Genomic DNA, 21,476 nt, shown 5'->3' with positions numbered 1-21,476 from the left:
TTAGAATGAGGGTTCACTTAAAGTCAGACTTGTTCTCCCATTACAGTAATAGGGATGTTTGACCTTCTACAGGGAGATCACTGAAAATTTGACATTGAGGTGATATGATCAGGAGCTGTAAGAATAAACATTCAGCATGGATCAGAATGACTCCATTCTACTCTGAAGGCAATATGTCCACAGGGTCAAATGGTCAGAAGGAGCAAGTGATTTTTCTATGGAAGATAATTCAGAAGTGCATTGATGTCATTTCATTGGCAATTTTTCTTCATGTTTTAAATCTAAACCCTTATTGATATTATTATTATGTTTCTAGTTTTTCTTATATTGGGATTTGGGGAAACCATAATATAAAAATGCTAATCCAAAAAATAATTCTGAGAGTGTGAAATGATGGCATATTTAGAAAATTATAGTAATTTGATTTGGCAGAGGCAAGAGATGAAATAAGGAGCCCACTTCCAGAACCTTTAGGAGTTCTATATTGGTAGAGTGCAAAGCCAGGAACAAAATACTACCAGCTTAGTAAAACACAAATATAGCGCACAGGTTGCTGAAAAGTTAGATCTCAGAAAATTCCTTGCCTCATTGTCTGGATCACTCTCCCTGTCCCCCAAAGGGCTCTGGGATCAGGATGACCAGCATGTCCTGATGAAGCAACAAAACTCATCTCAAAGCTTCAAAAAAATCCAGTCTGCCTCAGAGTCCTCCCAATCTAAGAACAACAATCTGTTTTTGAATAGATTATTTCCCAATTCATTGATGACCGATAATCTTGTCAATGGAAACCAACTTCCAGACCCACTCCTCAGTTGTTTGCTGACTGATGATCTGGTCTGTGATAATCAAAACCCAGAGACCACCCCTCAATTCACTGCTGACTGAAGATGTGGTCAGTAAGAACCAAATACCAGAGACTGTTCCCCAGCCCTAGACATTCCTTAAGGCAACTATTTACTTATAGATGTGAAAATGTTGTCAGCATAACTGTAGGTAGTTTGAAAGATTGGGGCAAAGTCGTGTATGATGGGGTGGGAAAAGGTAAAAGGAAAGAATTATAAAAATCGGGCAAGAGGAAGAACTGAGAAAGCAGGTGGGGGGGAGGTTGGAGAGCTGGTAATACTGTAACTTTAATCTCTGAATTTCCCAGGAAACAATGTATACATCCAAAAGGATGAAGAAGCTTTCTAAATATATAGGGTTGAGCAAACTGGGGGATGGGGTGGGAGAGGGACTTTTAGCTGGATGGGATGGGGAGTGGGAGAGAAGATCAAGTGACAGGGATAGGGTAAAAAAGGGCTTGAAAAGGAATGATGAGTAAAAATAAAATGGACGGACTTTCAATTATTTGGATAGGATGTTTAAAGTGGCTCTTTGTGATAGCAATCAAAATACTGGTTAGTTTTCTAAATAGGCAATCATCACACTCTCACAATCATTTTGGAGATCAGGATTTTTTATTCTACGATTTCCCCAAATCCCAATATAAGAAATACCAGAAGTATAAAATAAGGTTTTCCATTTAAAACATGAAGAAAAATGGCCCGTGAAACAGCAGTGCAATTCTGGACTATAATTATTATTATAATACTGCCATGGGAGACAAGTGAGCCCTCATTTTAATATAGGTTAGGAGAAAATCCAATTCAATCTGGATCGAAGGTTGAAGGTAAATTGGCTGCGGCCCAGGATTTCTCTCGCCACGCTTTCAGCGCCAGAGCGGAAGGAGGGAGCCCCACAGCTGGGAATGAGAGTGGGAAAAGGAGGCGATCTCGAGCGGAAGCACCTGGTGGGTGGTGATTCAGGTGGAATAGGAGCCTTGGGGTGGGGTTTGGAAGCCTGGGAGGAGTCCAGGGCAGACGTGGGGCCACTCCCGAGATGTAGACATTTCACGTCATGGGGGCGGGGTTTAGGGCGGGGAAGCCGCTCAGGGTCTTCCGGCTCTTGGGCGTCCTAGAAGGAGACACTCATTTTGGGAAGTCTTAGCGTCTCTTAAGGTGGGAACTCTTGGGCCCTGGAGAAATCTCCTTAGAGAGCTGGCTGGAAACTGGGACTGCTGGACTTGAGATCTCTCTGCCTCTGTATGTTCAGGTCCCAGGTAGGTCCGTCCACCTCCCGGCATCTCTATCCCCCAGCTCCCTGCCCACCCGAGCTTTTGCTAGTTGCTTTGTCTTTGCTAATGAGGGATGATCTGACCTTCAGCACCTGAAGCGTTCCCTCCCTAGCTCCTTCCCCTCCCCCATTAATGTTTTTCACACCCCAAATGTTTCCCAAACTTTGGAGGTTCCCGTCCCCGGATTTATCACCGACTGACATTTCCCCAATTTCAGACCTTGCCCACAAGGCCCCGGGAGTCCCACCTTATTCCTGGATCCCGTTAGAAACGTGGTGCTTCTGCCTTCCCACTTAGACCTCTGGTAGATTCAAGAGTTCTGCCTGTCTTGAGGACCCCATTTTGGATCTTGCCTGTCTCTGCCTGCCCCCCCTCATCCTCCAGGCTCTTGCACTTTCAGACCCCTGGCCATGGCTCCCTTGTCCAGGCCCCCTTTAGACTCACCAAATCTAAGCTCTACCGGGATCCTAGATAACCTCCCCAGCTCCTCCGTACACCTCAGGGCACAGCCACGCTGCTTTCCCGGGATCCGTGTCCCCCCCAAGCCTTCTGCCCCTGCAGTGTCCCTGATCTCCCTTCCCCGAGCTGGGTCAGAATTTCTCTCCCAGATCTGACCTGGGCTCTCCTTTCCTCCTGCTTCCCTGCCCCCTCTTTTAAAGCCCTGAAACCTCCCCTCCCCTCCATAGTTCCCAGGCTTCCCCTGGCGCCTCCATCCTTCCCTCCCCTCTGGTTATTGTATCTTCTGTAGGCTTTTACCTCCTGCCCCAGGCGGACATTACTTTTTTTCTACCATTCAGAGATGAAGGTTACAAGTTTCCGGCTTCCCTCCCTCCCCCACCTTTCTCAGTTCTTCCTCTTGCCCAATGTTTATAATTGTTTCCATTTCCCTTTTCCTACCTGTCAGACACTGTTCAGCTGCAACCTTTGAAGCTCCCAACAGTGACACAGTTAACATTTTCCTACCTATAACTAGTTGGCCTTAATGCGGGCCTTGAAATTTAACGTTTTCCTTTTTTCTGGATTTTTTTATATTCAACTTTCTATTGAGTTCAGCTCTTTTGTTACAGACACGTGAAAGTTTTTCAGTTTGACATATGTCTATTTCCCCCCTCATTCCATATCCCAGATTTCTGGGTAAATTATTTAGGATGCAACCCAGTGGATAGAGCACCAGCCCTGAATTCAGGAGGACCCGAGTTCAAATCTGGTCTCAGACACTTAACACTTCCTAGCTGTGTGATCCTGGGCAAGTCACTTAACCCCAACTTCGGGAAAAAAAAAAAAAAAGGAAATTTAATGTAACCAAAGCCATGGTCTTTTAGAGTCGAAGCTGCAGGTTTTGTGAAACCCTAATTATTTCTGCAGTGTCCAAGTCTGTCTGATTTTCTGCTTGGATGGCAGTGTTTTCTCCTTCACCTGGGAATTGTGAAACTTTGCTAGGATATTCTTGTAAGGTTTTCTCCTGTGATCTCTTCGGTTGGTGAAAAGTAGATTTTTTCTTTCCCCCTTTACCTTCTTGTTCTAGAATTTCTGGGCAATTTTGTTTTATAATTTCTTGAAATATTGTATCCAAATTCTTTAAATAATAACCTTTAAGTTGTCTAACAATTCTTATGTTGTCTCTCCTTGATGTGTTCTCCAGTTTTTCTAATGAGATGTTTCACCTTCACTTCTATGTTTTCTAGTTTAGTTGGTTTTTGGTCTCTTATAATGTCACTCGATTTCTCTTTTTCAGTTCTGTTTTTCAAGAACTTTTTTGTCACCTGTTTGAAACTGATGAACTTTCTTTTCACAATTTCTTGGATTGCTTTCATTTCTCCTAATATTTCCTTGATCTCTTACTTGATTATTGAATTCCTTTTTTTTTATGTTCTTTCAGGAACTCCTTTTGGGCTTGTTGTGTACCTTTGAAGTCATCCTTTGGGATAGGAATAGCTTATTTTTTAACCTCACTATTTTCTGCATATTAATCATGATCTTCTTTTATACTAAAGTAGCTGTTGTGAGGTTCTTTTTCCTTTGCTTGCTCCTCCTGAATTTTCATTTGGTTTTGTTTTATATTGAGCAGCTTATAACTGATAATTATTACAGTCAAGTTGGATTTCTGAGCTGGGTAATGCTGCCTTAACCCTCAGCTCCTCCTTACTGCTATGTTCTGAATTCTGTCAAGAAACTCGACCTCAGCAACAATTGTCACCTAAGGCACAAGGAGGGTGCCTCAACTGCTGTCCTGGAAATGGTTTTGCTCCGTTAAATACTGCACTTTCCTAGTTCATTCCTCCTTGTCCACAGCCTCAGCCCAGCAGAACATCTGGCCTGCACTGCCAGCCCCAACTAGGATCCTTCACTCTTGCCCTTCTTGGTTTTCATAGCGTGAAACTTACTGAACAAAATGTTTTACATGTTTGCACTTATATAACCTTTGCAAATTGTTTATTTATTTTTTTGCTGAAAACAAATTTTAAAGTGTTAAAAATTGTCTTTACATGTCATTGGGAAATAAAATACTTTTCAATATTAAAAAATGAGGTAAAGCAACCTCAATCCCCTCTGTTTCTGTATCTTTTAGACATATCGAACTAGTTCTCTAATTTGAAATATCTTATGATTACCATGTAAGACTAAACTCATTTTGTTTTCCTTCTCTTTTGTGTCTTCCTATTAAGGGCCCCACTACTCTCTCAGTTCCTCAGGCTCCACGAATCCTGTTTCTTACCCTCAGGTAAGAATTCTGTCACATTTCTGCAATCTATCTTCTGTCCACTGATGTTTCCTCCTTCTTGCTGTAGCTCCTTGGGGTATTGCAGCAGCCTGCTTGTGGCTTGGCCCGGTTCCAGACTGTCTAACCCATCCTTCATTTAGCCAACAAAGGCAAGGCTGCTTGGGGCTCTTCAGACTCAGAGGATTTTCCTGGAATAGATGAAGGGGAAGCAGGAAGGCTTGGGCCTGAGATCTCTGGGCATTCTCTTGGATCTGCCATTTTCTACTCACTGCAAACCTTCTCTGCTGGGGTAGGACCCAGGTAGGTGTGAGCCAGGGCTCCTCACAAGTCCTGGCTTCTGCTGGCTGCCCTTGCCATTCATACTTCTTATCTGCTCTGATGGCCAGTGTCCTCTCCATCTGTCAGAACAATTCCCTTCCAGGTCTGGCTACTTAATGAATTTTTGGCCCCTACCACTTTTCCAGGTTTCCAAACACTTCAGAAATATCCACTGACCCTCTTCCTCAAGCTTCCCATTGGGCTGTATTTGCCCAAAGGCAGGCTTTCCCCATAGTAACCCAGAAGTCCCACTTTCAGCCTCCCCTTGTGGCCCCAGGTGCCCTAACTCTGCTCCCAGCTCCTGTTGTGTGGCTTCAGACGTGATTTCTTAAGAAGTTTCACAGGCACTGCCTTTCTGGCCCAGGAATCCTCTTTGTCTGCAGAAACTGAAGCTGTTTCCTGGGCCAACTTCTCTGGACCCACACATCTTGAGCTCCTTCCCAGGCATGTGGCTCACTGTTTCCAGATTCCCTAAGTCTAAAATCTACTCAGGAGTCAAAGGAACCCTCCCTCATCTTCTACTTATATTTCAGGACTCAGCCAGGCTTCCCAGCTCCCTTCCCCTTCCCTCACCATTTGTCTGGTGGGGAGAAGGGATGCTGGGAGGAATGGGTATTAGTAGCAGGGAGAATTCTGACTCAGGGGACATTGAGGTTCTACACAGCTTCATTCTATCTGGGGCCCCAAACCCTTACTACTTCTTGGGTCTGTGGGAGGGTGGGGGAGAGGAAGGGAGTCAGAGGAGTAGGAGTGATTGAAGGTGAGCACATCCTCCATTTTATACCATTCCATCACAGTCATCTCATTCCTGGTCCCTTCTATCCTTGCACACTCCTGCCTGCCCCTGTGGCCAATAGCCCTGGGGACTTTTCCTTCCCACTGTTGTTGTTTTTGACTGGGTAAAAGAGGTCATTCTTGCCTTCTCTCCTTTCCAGGCTTTAATCCCTCTGTGGGTGTTGGCTCCTTCAGACTGAGGACTTAGCTTAAGGTCAAGGTCCTCACTGCTTTCAGGGCCATCTCCAGTCACCCTGATCTATATCTGGCCACTGCAGCCTCTGGAGGAGGAGATGAAGCTGGAGACTGTGCACCTCACCATGCTCTCCTCCCCTGTCCCAATTCAATTAACTGCCTTCCCAATCTTGGCTTTCCCTTCCCAATGTTGGGGTCCTCTTAGAGAAGGAAGGGCAAACAACAAGCCTGTAGAAATTCAGTTCTTAATTAGAGTTACAAGGATTATCTCATGTAGGGACATAAACAGTTTATTTAGCCTTGCTATTTCTTTTTCTTTCCTCTTTACTTTTTTATGCTACTCTTGAATCTTTTACTGGAAATTTTGAAATGTCTGTTGTGCTTGGGCCTTTTCATCAAGAATTTATAAAATTTCCCTTTTTCATTGAATGTTTTCCTTTGTGAAAGTTTGTTAGGCTATTCCTCACTGGGTGCTACCTTTCCTTACCCAGTGGCCACAAGGATCTTCAGACATCTCCGGATATAGTCAGCCGCCACACCTGAGGAAGATTGCAGCAGGCACACTTTATTTGGTTCAGCTCATGATGTTTCCCATTATGTCTCTCCCTCTTCCCTTGTCCCTTATATCTTCCCCCCAGCCGTCCTCAGGTTCCCCCGTGGTCACTTGCCTCAGCAATGTCCTTCCATAGGAGGGCAGTGCTTGCCTCGACCTTGGCTTGTATCCAATGCATGACTGTTTGTGCCATAGTTCTCTTGCTGGAACACCTAGTGCACACCTGTCAGTGCCTCATGCCCGGGTGCCTCAACCCAATTCTGGCTTATACTCTACCCAAGGCATTGTGTATTTATAGGGACAAAGAAAAACAAGTGGGGTAGAAGGTTTCAGGGCCCAAGAAAACACTATGTTTAGTTTTGTTGGTTAGTTATTTTTTGATTATAATCCATCTTCTTTGCCTTTTAGAATATCATATTGCAATACTGAATGTGCCTGAACAATATTTGAATTGGTTCTGGCTGCTTCCAATTTTTTTTCTTGACCTGAGAGTTCTGCAATTTAGCTATAATGTTCCTAGGAGTTTTCATTTTGGGATCTCTTTCAGGGGGTGATCAGTGGATTCTTTCCATTTATATTTTATTTATATTAGCTTCCAAATTATTAACGAATTATTTTCTTCAGTGTACCTTCTTTTTCATTTGGCCAATTCTTTTAAAGGAGTTGTTTTCTTTAGTTGGTTTCCTTAAAGCAAACTGGTGACATTTTTTTTCATGATTCTTTAGTTCCACTCTCATTTCTTATCCTAATTTTTGTTCTACTTCTCTTATTTGATTTTGGATCTCCTCTAGGAGGACTTTTTGGACTTCTGACCAATTCATATTGCTGTTTGAGACAGCACATTGGAGGCATTTTGATCTTATCCCCTTCCAAGTTTCTCTTTGGATCTTCAATGACAATAATTTTCTTTTGACAGAGCTTTTGTATTTTGTTGTGTTTGTTTCTCATTTCCCAGGCTATACTGTGACTTTTAAGATTGAGCTCTTCCCCTGAGCAGATGACACTATCCCAAGCATTTTGTTCTGGGATCAGAAGCTTGGTTAATGACTTCTTGCTTCAAAGACAGAGAGTTATTGGCTGGCTCCTTGCTAGTTGTGCCAAAGGCTCTGGAACTGGCTGTTGACCTAGGGTGGCAGGGTCCAATGTGCCTCCAGTTGTTGACCTGTCCCAGGCTATGTTCCCCTTTTACCCAAGTGAGACAGATCTTTCCTGCAATCCTTTTAAATTATCTAAGGCTGGAAAATTGTTTCTCCCCATTGTTTTGTAGGTTCTGTCACTCCACTCTTAATTGAAAGTTATTTCATAGGAAACTTCTATGCGTTTAGGCAATAGCCTACCTTTTTGCTTCTGTCTTGATTCCATCATATTTTCAGCCTCCCTCCCCCTGTTGGTTTGGGTCAGCCCTAAAGGCAGGACCAGGGGCTTAGTAACTCCCTGGAACCTCACCCTTTACAATTTCCTGTAGGCTAGTTTCCTGTCCAAGAAAAGAAGGGAACCACATCTGCTCGGTAATAACAGTAATCCCCCTCCAACAGCCTGTAGAGGACCAAGGCCTGGCCCAAGCAGGAAAGCCGGAGCTAGAGGAATGGCCCCTGAGAACCACAGAGCCCCAACCCAGGTGAGTGTATTCTGCCCACAGATGTGACAACATCAGCCCAAGAGGCCATGGATCTGGAGGATGGTCTGTAGGCTGGCTACCTCTCTCTTGTCTGTGAATCTTTTTTTTTTTTTTTTTTTTTTTTTTAATAATGATTAACTTTATTTTTTTATTTTTTATTTTTTTGTATTCATTTTTCCAAATTACCCCCCCTCCCTCCCCCCGATGACAGGCAATCCCATACATTTTACATGTGTTACAATATAGTCTAGGTACAATACATGTGTGTGAATATCATTTTCTTGTTGCACAATAAACATTAGAATCCGAAGGTACATGCAACCTGGGCAGACAGATATTAGTGCTAACAATTTACATTCACTTCCCAGTGTTTCTTCTCTGGGTGTAGCTACCTCTGTCCATCATTGATCAACTGGAAGTGAGTTGGATCTTCTTTATGTTGAAGATTTCCACTTCCATCAGAATACATCCTCATACAGTATTGTTGTTGAAGTGTACAGCGATCTTCTGGTTCTGCTCATTTCACTCAGCATCAGTTGATTTAAGTCTCTCCAGGCCTCTCTGTATTCCTCCTGCTGGTCATTTCTTACCGAGCAATAATATTCTATAGCCTTCATATACCATAATTTACCCAACCATTCTCCAACTGATGGACATCCATTCATCTTCCAGTTTCTAGCTACAACAAAAAGAGCTGCCACAAACATTTTGGCACATATATGACTCTTTCTGCTCTTTAGTATTTCTTTGGGATATAATCCCAGTAGTAGCGCTGCTGGGTCAAAGGGTATGCACAGTTTGATAACTTTTTGGGCATAATTCCAGATTGCTCTCCAGAATGGCTGGATTCTTTCGCAACTCCACCAGCAATGTATTAGTGTCCCAATTTCCCCACATCCCCTCCAACATTTATCATTATTTGTTCCTGTCATCTTAGCCAATCTGACAGGTGTGTAGTGGTATCTCAGAGTGGTCTTAATTTGCATTTCTCTGATCAGTAGTGATTTGGAACACTCTTTCATGTGAGTGGATATAGTTTCAATTTCTCCCTCTGAGAATTGTCTGTTCATATCCTTTGACCATTTATCAATTGGAGAATGGTTCGGTTTCTTATAAATTAGGGTCAGTTCTCTATATATTTTGGAAATGAGACCTTTGTCAGAACCTTTGTTTTAAAAAATATTTTCCCAATTTGTTACTTCCCTTCTAATCTTGTTTGCATTAGTATTGTTTGTACAGAAATTTTTAGTTTGATGTAATCAAAATCTTCTATTTTGTGATCAATAATGATCTCTAGTTCTCCTCTGGTCATAAATTCCTTCCTCCTCCACAAGTCTGAGAGGTAGATTATCCTCTGTTCCTCTAATCTATTTATTATCTCCCTCTTTATGCCTAAATCATGGATCTATTTTGATCTTATCTTGGTATATGGTGTTAAGTGTGGATCCATATCTAATTTCTGCCATACTAATTTCCAGTTTTCCCAACAGTTTTTTCCGAATAATGAATTTTTATCCCTAATGTTGGAATCTTTGGGTTTGTCAAAGATTAGATTGCTATAGATGTACCCTTTTTTGTCCTTTGTATCTAATCTGTTCCACTGATCTACCGGTCTATTTCTTAGCCAATACCAAATGGTTTTGGTGACTGCTGCTATATAATATAGCTTTAGATCAGGTACACTTAGACCACCTTCCTCTGAGTTTTTTTTCATTAGTTCCCTTGCAATTCTCGACCTTTTATTCTTCCATATGAATTTTGTTGTTATTTTTTCTAGGTCATTGAAATAGTTTCTTGGGAGTCTGATTGGTATAGCACTAAATGAAGAGATTAGTTTGGGGAGTATTGTCATCTTTATTATATTCGCTCGGCCTATCCAAGAGCACTGAATGTCTTTCCAATTATTTAAATCTGATTTTATTTTTGTGGCAAGTGTTTTGTAATTTTTCTCATATAATTCCTGACTTTTCTTTGGTAGATGGATTCCCAAATATTTTATACTCTCAACATTTGTTTGGAATGGAATTTCTCTTTGTATCTCTTGCTGTTGCATTTTGTTAGTGATATATAAAAATGCCGAGGATTTATGTGGATTTATTTTGTATCCTGCCACTTTGCTGAAATTTTGAATTATTTCTAGTAGCTTTTTAGCAGAGTCTTTGGGGTTCTCTAAGTATACCATCATGTCATCTGCAAAAAGTGATAGTTTAATTTCCTCATTTCCTACTCTAATTCCTTGAATCTCTTTCTCGCCTCTTATTGCCGAGGCTAGCGTTTCTAGTACTATATTGAATAGTAATGGTGATAGTGGGCAACCTTGTTGTCTGTGAATCCTTTACAAAAACAGGCAGGAAAGTGAATGCAGTAATAACAACACTGCCCTCCTCTCTGCTATGTTTTGGACTGATTCCTTGTCCCTTTGGCATCTTCAGTACTAACTCCCTTCCCCTAGTTGCTGCCCCCAAGTGTTTTAAATTTCTCCTCAATGTAAGTCATTGACAAGGATGAATATTTCACACATTAGTGTCTGTCCTGTAGGTATCATGTCTTTGCTTTGATCAGCATCATCTCCTCATTACACACACACACACACACACACACACACACACACACACACACACACACACACACACTGTGGCCATTCTGTGGCCAAGCTCCCTCCTGTAACCACTGACTTTCCTCAAACTCTTGACCCTGTTGTCTGGAGCAGAACCCTGGTAGCTTCCCCTGCTCTTGTCCTTTCCCTGGCTGAGAGCAGAACAAAAATTGCCCTCCTGCTGCTGCTCAGCTCTAACTGCCTCAGGTCACACAGATCTTCCTAAATCACTCTTAATCCCTTCTCTTTGCCATTTTTACCATTATTATTATAATTTTATTAATTTTTTTCCCTGAGGCAATTGGGATTAAGTAACTTTGCCCAGGGTTACACACCTAGGAAGTATTAAGTGTGTGAGGGAAGATTTGAACTTAGGTTCTCCTGACTTCAGGAGCAGTGCTCTATCCACTGTGCCATGTAGCACCACCTATTATAATTTAAATATAAATTATATAATTATATATTTATATGTATATATATAATTTATAATTATATAAATAATTTATTTGTGAATAAGTAAATTATAAATTTCTTTCCCTTAAGAAAAAATTTTTCATGTAATCAGCAGAATATAACAGCAGATTCAATATAAAACAACATACAACCTACATAATAAATGCTCTCCATGGTTCAGGAGCTATCCAGTGTTTCCTGGCTTCCTGAAATGTTTTCTTTTATTCCATTTTTACTTTCTTTTTTTCTTGAGGCCCCTCCGTGCCCCAGAGCTATAATTAGGTACATCTAGAATCATACTGAGCATACTCAGCTCATACTTAGTCTTTCTCTCCCTTTACCATTGCTTGGGTTAAAGCAACAGGCATTTCAAAAGGGAAGAGGCTCTGTGGGAATAAAGAGCAGATGCAAAAAGAAGGAAAAATAAGTCCCTGCCCTCAAGAAGCTTCCATTCCAACCTGGGAGACAACATGTTGGCAGCTGTGTCCACATCAGCTGTGTTCAGTGTAGATGGGAGGCCTTTGCATTTGCTGTGCTTGTGTTCTCATACAGGATGTGACCTTTTTGTAAATCCCTTCTCTCTGGTTCAGTTTCCTTTTGTAACTTGGTGACCACTGGGCCACATCCATTAAGAAGTTTGTGATTCTCTGATCTTTCCTGTGCAACCAGATAACTGGATAAATATACATATATTGTATTTCACACATACATATATAATGTGTATTGGTCTACCTGCCATCTGGGGGAGGAGATGGAAAAAGAAGGTTTCTTGGAACAGATGGTTTTGCCAAGGTTCTATGTTGAAAACTTACCCATGCATATGTTTTGTTTATAAAAAGCTATAATAAAAAATAAAAGTTTCCAATTGATCAATGGTGGACAGAATTAGCTATACCCAGAGAAGGAACACTGGGAGATGAATATAAACTGTTCGCATTTTTGTTTTTCTTCCCAGATTATTTTTACCTTCTGAATTCAATTCTTCCTGTGCAACAAGAAATTCGGTTCTGCACACATATATTATATCTAGGATATATTATAATATATTTAACATGTATGGGACTATCTGTCATCTAGGGGAGGGGTGGAGGGAAGGAGGGGAAAATTCGGAACAGAAGTGAGTGCAAGGGATAATGTTGTAAAAAATTACCCATGTGTATGTACTGTCAAAAAAAAAAAAGTTATAATTATAAAATTAATAAATTTTTTTTAAAAAGTATGTGATTCTGAAATTTGGAACATAAAATCTTACAAAAATGAATGTTGAAATCTATCTGTACATGTATTTGGAAAAATAATACTCTTGGAGGGGAAGACTGGATCTTGATGAGACTTAATTTCTGGCCTTTGGAAAATTCACAGGATCTTTTCTCCTCAGTGATAATGGAAATGTCTTAGCCCTACAACACATAATACCTGCTAGCTTCACACAAACACTTCATGCCATTTTCTTAACATAGCACTGTCTGATTTCACCTCCACAAATCCTCATCTTTCTCTGATAGAACCCATAACTTTCCTGATTCCACAAGGAGTAATTTCCTAATGAGACATTTCTCAATTTTATTGTACCAGAAAATATAAAATGGGTTAATCTATATTCCACTGGTCTTTGGGGGACTTTGGTTTCTATTCTGCCTCCGAATCCTGTAGGGGCTGTCATTTTTGGCCAGATCCGTCTTCCATACTTCAGGTCCCTTCTGTAAATTGAGGAGCATTGGATCAGGTCAGTTATGAAGCAGCTTCCACTCTTTAAGTCCTCTGGGTATTGGTGTTTTAGGAGTTGGTGACCTTCAAGGATGTGGCTGTGGACTTCAGCCCTGAGGAGTGGGGTCTGTTGGACCCAGATCAGAAAGAGCTGCACAAGGAGGTGATGCTGGAGAATGCCGAGAACTTGCTCTCCCTGGGTAAGGAGCGCTTCCCTTGCAACTCTGGAACTGCCATGAACAAGAGTGTTACCATCCCCTCCCTAGGGTGCAGAGATTCAGCCTTTTATCAGTTCTTAGAAAGGCCCAAGGGCTGCCTCCTGTCCCTAAGAGACAGGTCTTCCTGCTTACTGTTTCTTCTCTGAGTGGTCTTTGCATTATAGGATGGGAACATGGCAGCTCTGTCTGCAAACCTTTTGAAAACTAGTCCTGCCCCTTTTCACTGAAGATGGAATAAGAGAAGGGACCCTCTTCCTCTTGGGGGGGAACCATTGTGTCTTTGCAATGTTCTTTTTGATAGAAAAAATAAATAAAATTTTTACCTCACTGCCCCTTGTGTAACACATAAATCCCAGCACAGCAAGTAGGCCCTTGTTCTTCTTTCCTACAGCCCCCAAAGGCCTGTATAGATACAGGAGAGAAAGGGAGGGGAGGACCTCTTTCTATACATTTGCTGTGCTCAGAGCTTCCTTCATGCATTATCACACTTGATCTCCACTAAAACCCTTTGTTTTGGGTGCCATCTTTATTCCCATTTTACATGTCTGGAGGCTGAAACAAACAGATGAAATTACTTACCCAGAGCCTATAGCTAGGACGTGTCTAAATCCAAATATGAACTCCGGGCTTCCTGACTCAGGCCTGGTGCTCCCTTCTCTGTGCTACCACCTGCTTCTAATGTCCAGAAAATGGAGGCTATGGGATGTGGCCATCCTGCTGTGAACTAAGCAGCAAAATCAGGATCTTCTGCTTCCAGATTGCTTCCATGGCCTCTTTTTCTCTCTGCCTTCTTTCCCTGGCAATAAGCGCCCTGAAAACCATCTTTGAGTTCCCCTTGGAACCATCCAGTGGGCCTTGCACCCCTACCCTGTTCCAATGAAGAATAAATGACAAGTTCAAAGACTCAGACTCACTATCTTCTCTTTGCCCAGGACTTCCAGTTCCCAGAGAAGATTTCTTTTCCCATGTGGAGAGAGGAGGCCTGAGGAACTCCTGTCCTGGTGAGTGAGTTGCAAGCTGGGGTGCAGGCTGATATTCTAGAGGCTTCTTCATGTGATGGGCCTAGGGGTGGGAAAAATGGCTTAGAGTCCCTTTTCAGACTCTTGTGGTAGTGAGATCCTGAGCACCTCAATGAACCTCTGAACCTCAATCTCTTCATCTGTAAAATGTGGGGGTTGGACTCTGGCCTTTCAGTTCCCTTCTAATGAAGAATCAATGATCCTAGTGGAAGTCTTTCTTGTAAATTTTGGGAAGTCCAACTATCTACAACCAAAAAAAGAGGGCTCAGGCTGTCTATGTCTTAGGCCTTCCTTAAACCAAAAAACATTTTTTACTTTTTTGATATTTATTTAAAACAAAACAAAATAGAAAAAGACAGAAAAGAACAATTTTTAAAAATGTTTTATGTTCAGCAGAACATAAGGGAGGATTCAAAATATGTAATAATAAATTTCCATAAACTATAAATGAAAGATATTGTATTCAGAACCTTCCATGGCTTTCTGCTTTCTTGTAGTTTTTCTTATGTTCTCTTCTGTGCACTTTTTTCTTTATTCTTTCCCCCCACCCCCTTCATCCTCTGCCAACTTTGCCCCACACAGGCTACAGTTAAGCGCTGATATATAGGAAAAGCAACAACCCATAAGTTGGAATCCATCAGTTGGAAGAGTCCCTTGCTTCCTTCTCTCTCTCTCCTCTCTTTTCCTCCTTCCTTGCCTGTTTACTTCTTTCTTTTCTTCTTCCTTTCATTCCTCTGTTCATTTAGAATATCATATGCTCTTAAAAACATTCCCCCCCCCCCCTCACCATTGAACCATCCCTGGATAGATTTCTTTCTTTTTTTTTGCTGAGGCACTTGGAGTTAAGTGACTTGCCCAGGGATACACAGCTAGGAAGTATTAAATGTCTGAGGTCAGATTTGTACTTTGGTCTTTTTGACTTCATGGCTGGTGCTCTATTCACTGTGCCACCTAGCTGCCCCAATTCCTTTTTTTTTATTATTAGTTTTATAATTATAACTTTTTGACAGTACATATACATAGGTAATTTTTTACAACATTATCCCTTGCACTCATATCTATTCCGAATTTTCCCTCCTTCCCTCCACCCCTTCCCCTAGATGGCAGGCAATCCCATACATGCTAAATGTATCCTAGATACAATGTATGTGTGCAGAACCAAATTTCTTGTTGCACAGGAAGAATTGGATTCAGAAGGTAAAAATAACCTGGGAAGAAAAACAAAAAATGCAAACAGTTTACACTCATTTCTCAGTGTTCCTTCTCTGGGTGTAGCTGATTCTGTCCATCAACTGGAACTGAATTAGATCTTCTCTTTGTTGAAGATTTCCACTTCCATCAGAATACATCCTCATAGACTATCATTGTCGAAGTGTATAATGATCTCCTGGTTCTGCTCATTTCACTCAGCATCAGTTGATGTAAGTCTCTCCAAGCCTCTTTGTATTCATCCTGCTGGTCATTTCTTACAGAACAATAATATTCCATAGCCTTCATATACCACAATTTACCCAACCATTCTCCAATTGATGGACATCTCCCAATTCCTTTCTTAAGGAAGAAACCTTAAGCCAAAACCAGTCGGATTCCCATTGACCACCCATAGGTCCCTTGCTAAACTCCATTTGTTCTTTGTTTTGGCCTCATTGACTTAGACTGAGTGCAAATCGCAGTCATTTCTGCTTTGGCCAGAAACTGTGAGGTTCTACCCAGAGACTTCATTCATTCCATTTTATTTATTGAGATTTTCCACAAAATACATCTCTTTCCTAGGTGAGAGAAGAGATTCTTTGCCTCCATTGCTTCCTAGCCTTATTTCACTAGATGGGGGCAGCCTCAGTCACAGGAGACCTATTGGATACTTTATCTTAAGCAGGCCCAGGTCTCCCCCTGCATCCAGAGCCATCTGCAGTAATCCTGATCTCTAACTGGTCCCTGGACACATATAGCTCTGTAGGGGAAAGTGAGGCCGGTGACCTTGGGCAGCCCTCCCTCTTGTCATTGTCCTCTCTTAGAGGGAAAGACTGATAAAATTAGACGTGACTCTGCCTTCTTGATTTTCTCTGTCCCCATTCATCAGTTTGTGAATGGGAGTGCAGACCACCACCTTACTCAGAAAGAATTCAGACCTAATTCATCCACTTTCTCCCTTGTCCTGGTTCCTCTTGACCAACTTTTGGCCCATTCTTGGAGGATCATTGGTCTAATTTACATACCTGACAGCTTCCCTTGCATTAGGGATATAGAGGGAAAGACTTCTGGTTATTCCATAACAGGCCCAGGAGCCCAAGCTCTTCACTATGGGATTTGTTCATAGGTCAGAGGGAGCAGGAAAGAGACAGAAATAGAAACAGAGATTTGGCCTCTCAGAGGGACCAGCATGCAAGCACTGAGGTGGGATTAGGCCATGTGATCAGCCCTGGGTTATGTCAGTCAATCAATAAACATTGATTAAGCACCTATTCTTTTATATGCATTGCATTAAGTCCTAGGTATACAAAGAGAAGCTGTCAAGAAGTTTTAAATCCAGCATAAAAACTTGGAGGCGGTTTCAGCATAAGTAACAGTTTATGAAATTTATACTTAGCTAATCCAGCCAAAGTGTTTATTTTATGGAAATGCTTCATGTCCAACAGACATTTATTTGTATGTAAAGAGAGAGAGGAAGGGAAATTTATGAAAGAAAGAAGAGTTGAAGTGGAGAGAATCAAAATCATAGTGACAACGATAGTAGTTAACAAGCATATGGTGCCTACTGTGTGCCAAGAGTTTTGTAGCCATTATCTCTTTTGATCCTCACAACAACATGGGACATGGGTACAATTATTACCTTCACTCTGCAAGAAAAATGACCCAAAAAAGCACATTCCCAGGGGTGCAGAGCTAGGTGTTGCCTGAGATTGGATATGAAAGAAAGGATTGGAAATAAAATGGAGAACATCTGTCTAGTGCAATGGATTGAGAAGCCTCAGTTTCCAGTTCCAATCTCTCCTGCAGGGATTTGGATCAGGTTACTCAGCCATTCAGAGCTCATAGCCTGGTTTCTTAAGTTATAAGAACCTTCACCTGGCCTTTGCCTCAAGTTTGTTGTGGGGGTCCAAAGTCATTGTATTGTGTGGGGAACTCTGTTAATTGAAACACTATGATTAAATGTGTCCATTTCAGTTTGAAAACTTTTTGCCTGGAGAAATTAAAAGTCAATGATTTTATTATCAGCCAGCATTAGAGCGTATATTTATACACTTGTGTGTTTGTTTCTTTCAGATGCAGAGACATGGTTTGATATGAAGGAGATGAGTGCAAATCTGCAAATGATCTCATGGAAAGACCTTTTTCAATATCGTGAATACAGGGTTGTTCTTGCTAAACAGAAAAGAAATCACATTGAAGAGGAACAGTGTGAATGGAATACACACACAAAAGCTTTAAGAAAGAGTACCAATGTTGCTAAAGATAAGGATATACACATTGAAGAGAAAACACCTGAGTGTCATGAATGTGATAAAGCTTTTACTGCACTCTCTTCTCTTGCCAAGTACCAGAGAATCCATGCTGGAGAGAAACCTTATGAATGTAAGAAACATGGAAAGACTTTGAGCGAAGGATCTACTCCTGCTAAACATGAGAGAATTCACACAGAAAAACAGTCTTACATATGTAATCCATGTGGAAAGGATTTCCAATGTTATTCCAAATTGGCTCAACATCAGAGAATCCACACTAGAGAGAAGCTTTATCAGTGTAATGAATGTGGAAAGAGTTTCACAAAGCCCTCCTATCTTGCTATCCATCAGAGAATCCATACTGGAGAGAAGCCTTATGAATGTAATGACTGTGGAAAGGCTTTCACAAAGCCCTCCTATCTTGCTGATCATCAGAGAATTCACACTGGAGAGAAGCCTTATGAATGTAATGAATGTGGAAAGACTTTCAAACAGCGTTACAGTCTTGCTGTCCATCGGAGAATCCACACTGGAGAGAAGCCTTATGAATGTAATGATTGTGGAAAGGCTTTCATACGGAGTGACAGACTTCGTGAACATCAGAGAATCCACACTGGAGAGAAACCTTATGAATGTAATGAATGTGGAAAGGCTTTCACAAAGCGCTCCTGTTTTGCTATCCATCAGAGAATCCACACTGGAGAGAAGCCTTATGAATGTACTGAATGTGGAAAGGCTTTCACCCAGCACAGCAGTCTTAGTTACCATCAGACAATACACACTGGGGAGAAGACTTATGAATGTAAGAAATGTGGAAAGGCTTTCGCACAGCGCAGCAATCTTTATTCCCATCAGAGAATCCACACTGGAGAGAAGCCTTATGAATGTAATGAATGTAGAAAGGCTTTCACAAAGCGCTCCTATCTTGCTATCCATCAGAGAATACACGCTGGAGAGAAGCCTCATGAACTTAATGACTGTGGAAAGGATTTCACATGGCAGCACAGATTTGGTAAACATGAGACTTTGGACACATTAGACAGAAACCTCATAAATATGGAAAGCTTCAGGCAAAGCTCAAATCTTGTCAGGGGACATTGAGTTTCTACATACTCTCATCCCATCTGGGTCCCCGAACCTCTTCTTCTACCTCTTGAGTCTGTAGGAGGGAGAGGGAGAGGAAGGGAGTCAAAGGAATCAGAGTTAAAGAAAGTGAGGCCATCTTCAATTTTATACAATCCCATCAAAGTCATCTTGTTCCCTGTCCCTTCTATCTATGTAAACTCCTGACTGCCCCTATGACTAATAACCTTGGAGATTTTTCTCTCCCAGACTTTTTTTTGACTGGATAAAAGAAGTCATTCTTGGCTTCATTTCTTATCCCTTTGAGGGTGTTGCCTCTTTCAGACTGAGGACTTACCTTAAGTTAAGGTCAAGGTCTCCACTGCTTTCAGGGCCATCTCCAGTCATCCTGATCTATATCTGGCCATTGGATCCAGGTGACTCTGGAGGAGGAGGTGAGGCTGGCGACTTTGCACCTCATCACCCTGTCTTCCACTGTCCCAATTCAATTAACTGACTTCCCAGTCTTGTCTTCCTTTTCCCAATGTCTGAGTCTGAGTTAAAGAATAAAGGCCAAACAACAAGCTAGTAGATATTCAGTTCTTAACTGGAGTTATAAGTATTATCTCATGTAGGAATGTAAACAGTTTAGTCTCGTTAACTTATTTCTTTTTCTTTCTTGTTAACTTTAATGCTAATCTTGAATCTTTTATTTGAAAATTGGAATTCTCTGTTCTACTCTGGACTTTTCATCAGAAATATTTGAAAATTCCATTTTTCATTTAATGTTTTCCTGGTGAAAAATGTTTAGTTTAGTTGGGTATTTTTTGTTATTTTCAGTTATAATCCATGCTTCTTTGCTTTCTGGAATATCATATTGCAATCCTGACTGTGTGCCTGAACAATATTTGAGTTGGTTCTGGCTGCTTCCAATTTTTTTTCTTGACCTGGGAGTTCTGTGATTTGGCTGTAATGTTCCTGGGGGTTTTCATTTTGTGATATTTCAGGAGATGAACAGTGGATTCTTTCAATGTATATTTTATTCATATTAGCTTCCAAATTTTTAATGAATTAGCATACCTTCATTTTCATTTGGCCAATTTTTTTTTTAATTATAGCTTTTCATTTACAAGATATATTCATGGGTAATTTTTCAGCATTGATAACTGCACAACCTTTTATTCCAGTTTTTCCCCTCCTTTCCCTCCTCTCCTCCCCCAGATAGCAGGTTGACCAATATATGTAAAATATGTTAAAGTAAGTTAAATACAATATATATATATATATATATATATATATATATATATATATATATATATATATATATATATATATACACACAAACACACACACACACACACACACACACACATATATCCATACAGTTATTTTGCTGTACAAAAAGAATCGAACTTTGAAATAGTGTACCATTAACCTGTGAAGGAAATCAAAAATGCAGGCAGCCAAAAAATAGAGGGATTGGGAATTCTATGTAGTGGTTCATAGTCATCTCCCAGAGTGCTTTCGCTGGGTCTAGCTGTTTCAGTTCATTACTGCTCTATTGGAACTGATTTGGTTCATCATGTTGTTGAAGAGGGCCATGTCCATCAGAATTGATCATCACATAGTATTCTTGTTGAAGTATATGATGATCAGGAGGTCCTACACATTTCACTCAGCATCAGTTCATGTAATTGACTAACTTTTTAAAAGGAGTTGTTTGCTTTAATGGATTTTTGTGCTTTTGTTAAATCAAACTAATGATTCTTTTATTTTCCCATGATTTTCTAGTTCCACTCTCATTTCTTTTCCTAATTTTTATCCTACTTCTCTTATTGGATTTTAAAAATCCTTTGGGAGCTCCTTCCGGAGGACTTTTTGGACCTGTGACCAATTCATATTCCTCTTTGAGATTTCACATCAGAGGCATTTTGATCTTGTCTTCCTTTCAAACACAATAATTTTCTGTTGTCAGGGCTTTTGTATTTTATTTTTTGTGTTTTTTTGTTGCTGTTTTTTTCCCTCTCATTTCCCAGGCTACACTGTGGCTTTTAAGGTTGAGTTCTTCCCCTGAGTAGATGACATTGTCCCAAGCCTTTTGCTCTGAAGTCAGAAGCTTGGTTAATGACTTCCTGCTTCAAAGACTCAGGGGCTGTCTCCTTGCTAGTTGTGCCAAGGGCTCTGGAACTGTCTGTTCTCCTGCTGTGCCAGGTACCAGAGAAAATTCTTTGTCCCCATTCCTTTGTAGACTGTCACTTCACTCTTAATTGAAAGTTATTTTATAGGTCCTGTCTTTTCTATCCCATCTTGACTCCAGTATTTTCATTTTTCAACCTGCCCCTCCTTTCAGCCTCCCTCCCCCTGTTGGTTTGGGTCTCTGCCCTAAGGGCAGGGCCAGGGCTTAATATCTCCCCTGGAAGGTCACTCTCTGTAATTTCTATAGGCTAGCTTCCTCTCTAGGGAAAGAAGGGAACAACATCTGTTCAGTTATAATCATCACCCCCAAACAACCTGCAGAGGACCAAGGCCTGGCTCAGGCAGGGAGCCTGGAGCCAGAAGGAATGGCCCCTAAGAGACGCAGACCCCCCACCCAAGGTGATGTGGCCAGTATCAGCCTAAGAGGCCATTTCCACAAATCTTAATGATTGTGATGCTAGCTATAATGTGCTATTTCTCTAAATTGTA

The 21,476-nt window shown here is 41.1% G+C and overlaps 1 protein-coding gene across 4 annotated transcripts; it reads left to right on the top strand.

Annotated features, from left to right (window-relative positions):
* The first annotated feature begins 1,920 nt into the window (after positions 1-1,920).
* LOC141564555 (uncharacterized) lies at positions 1,921-19,882 on the top strand. 4 transcript variants are annotated; one of them, XM_074307150.1, is made up of 6 exons: positions 1,922-2,098; positions 4,780-4,835; positions 8,211-8,293; positions 13,123-13,249; positions 14,200-14,268; positions 17,551-19,882. In XM_074307150.1, exons 3-6 carry the CDS (start codon positions 8,261-8,263, stop codon positions 18,828-18,830), a joined length of 1,509 nt encoding a protein of 502 aa, XP_074163251.1. In that variant the 5' UTR covers positions 1,922-2,098; positions 4,780-4,835; positions 8,211-8,260; the 3' UTR covers positions 18,831-19,882. The 4 variants fall into 4 exon arrangements, with proteins under 4 accessions (XP_074163250.1, XP_074163251.1, XP_074163253.1 ...); XM_074307152.1 differs by having other exon boundaries at positions 8,141-8,293; XM_074307149.1 differs by lacking the exon at positions 4,780-4,835 and having other exon boundaries at positions 1,921-2,098; positions 8,141-8,293.
* Positions 19,883-21,476: the final 1,594 nt, after the last annotated feature.

This window comes from Sminthopsis crassicaudata, chromosome 3, assembly GCF_048593235.1.
Source record: "Sminthopsis crassicaudata isolate SCR6 chromosome 3, ASM4859323v1, whole genome shotgun sequence".
In the NCBI taxonomy this organism is placed as follows: domain Eukaryota; kingdom Metazoa; phylum Chordata; class Mammalia; order Dasyuromorphia; family Dasyuridae; genus Sminthopsis; species Sminthopsis crassicaudata.
Note: the sequence above shows the minus strand (reverse complement) of the source record. Positions and strands in the feature narration are given on the sequence as shown.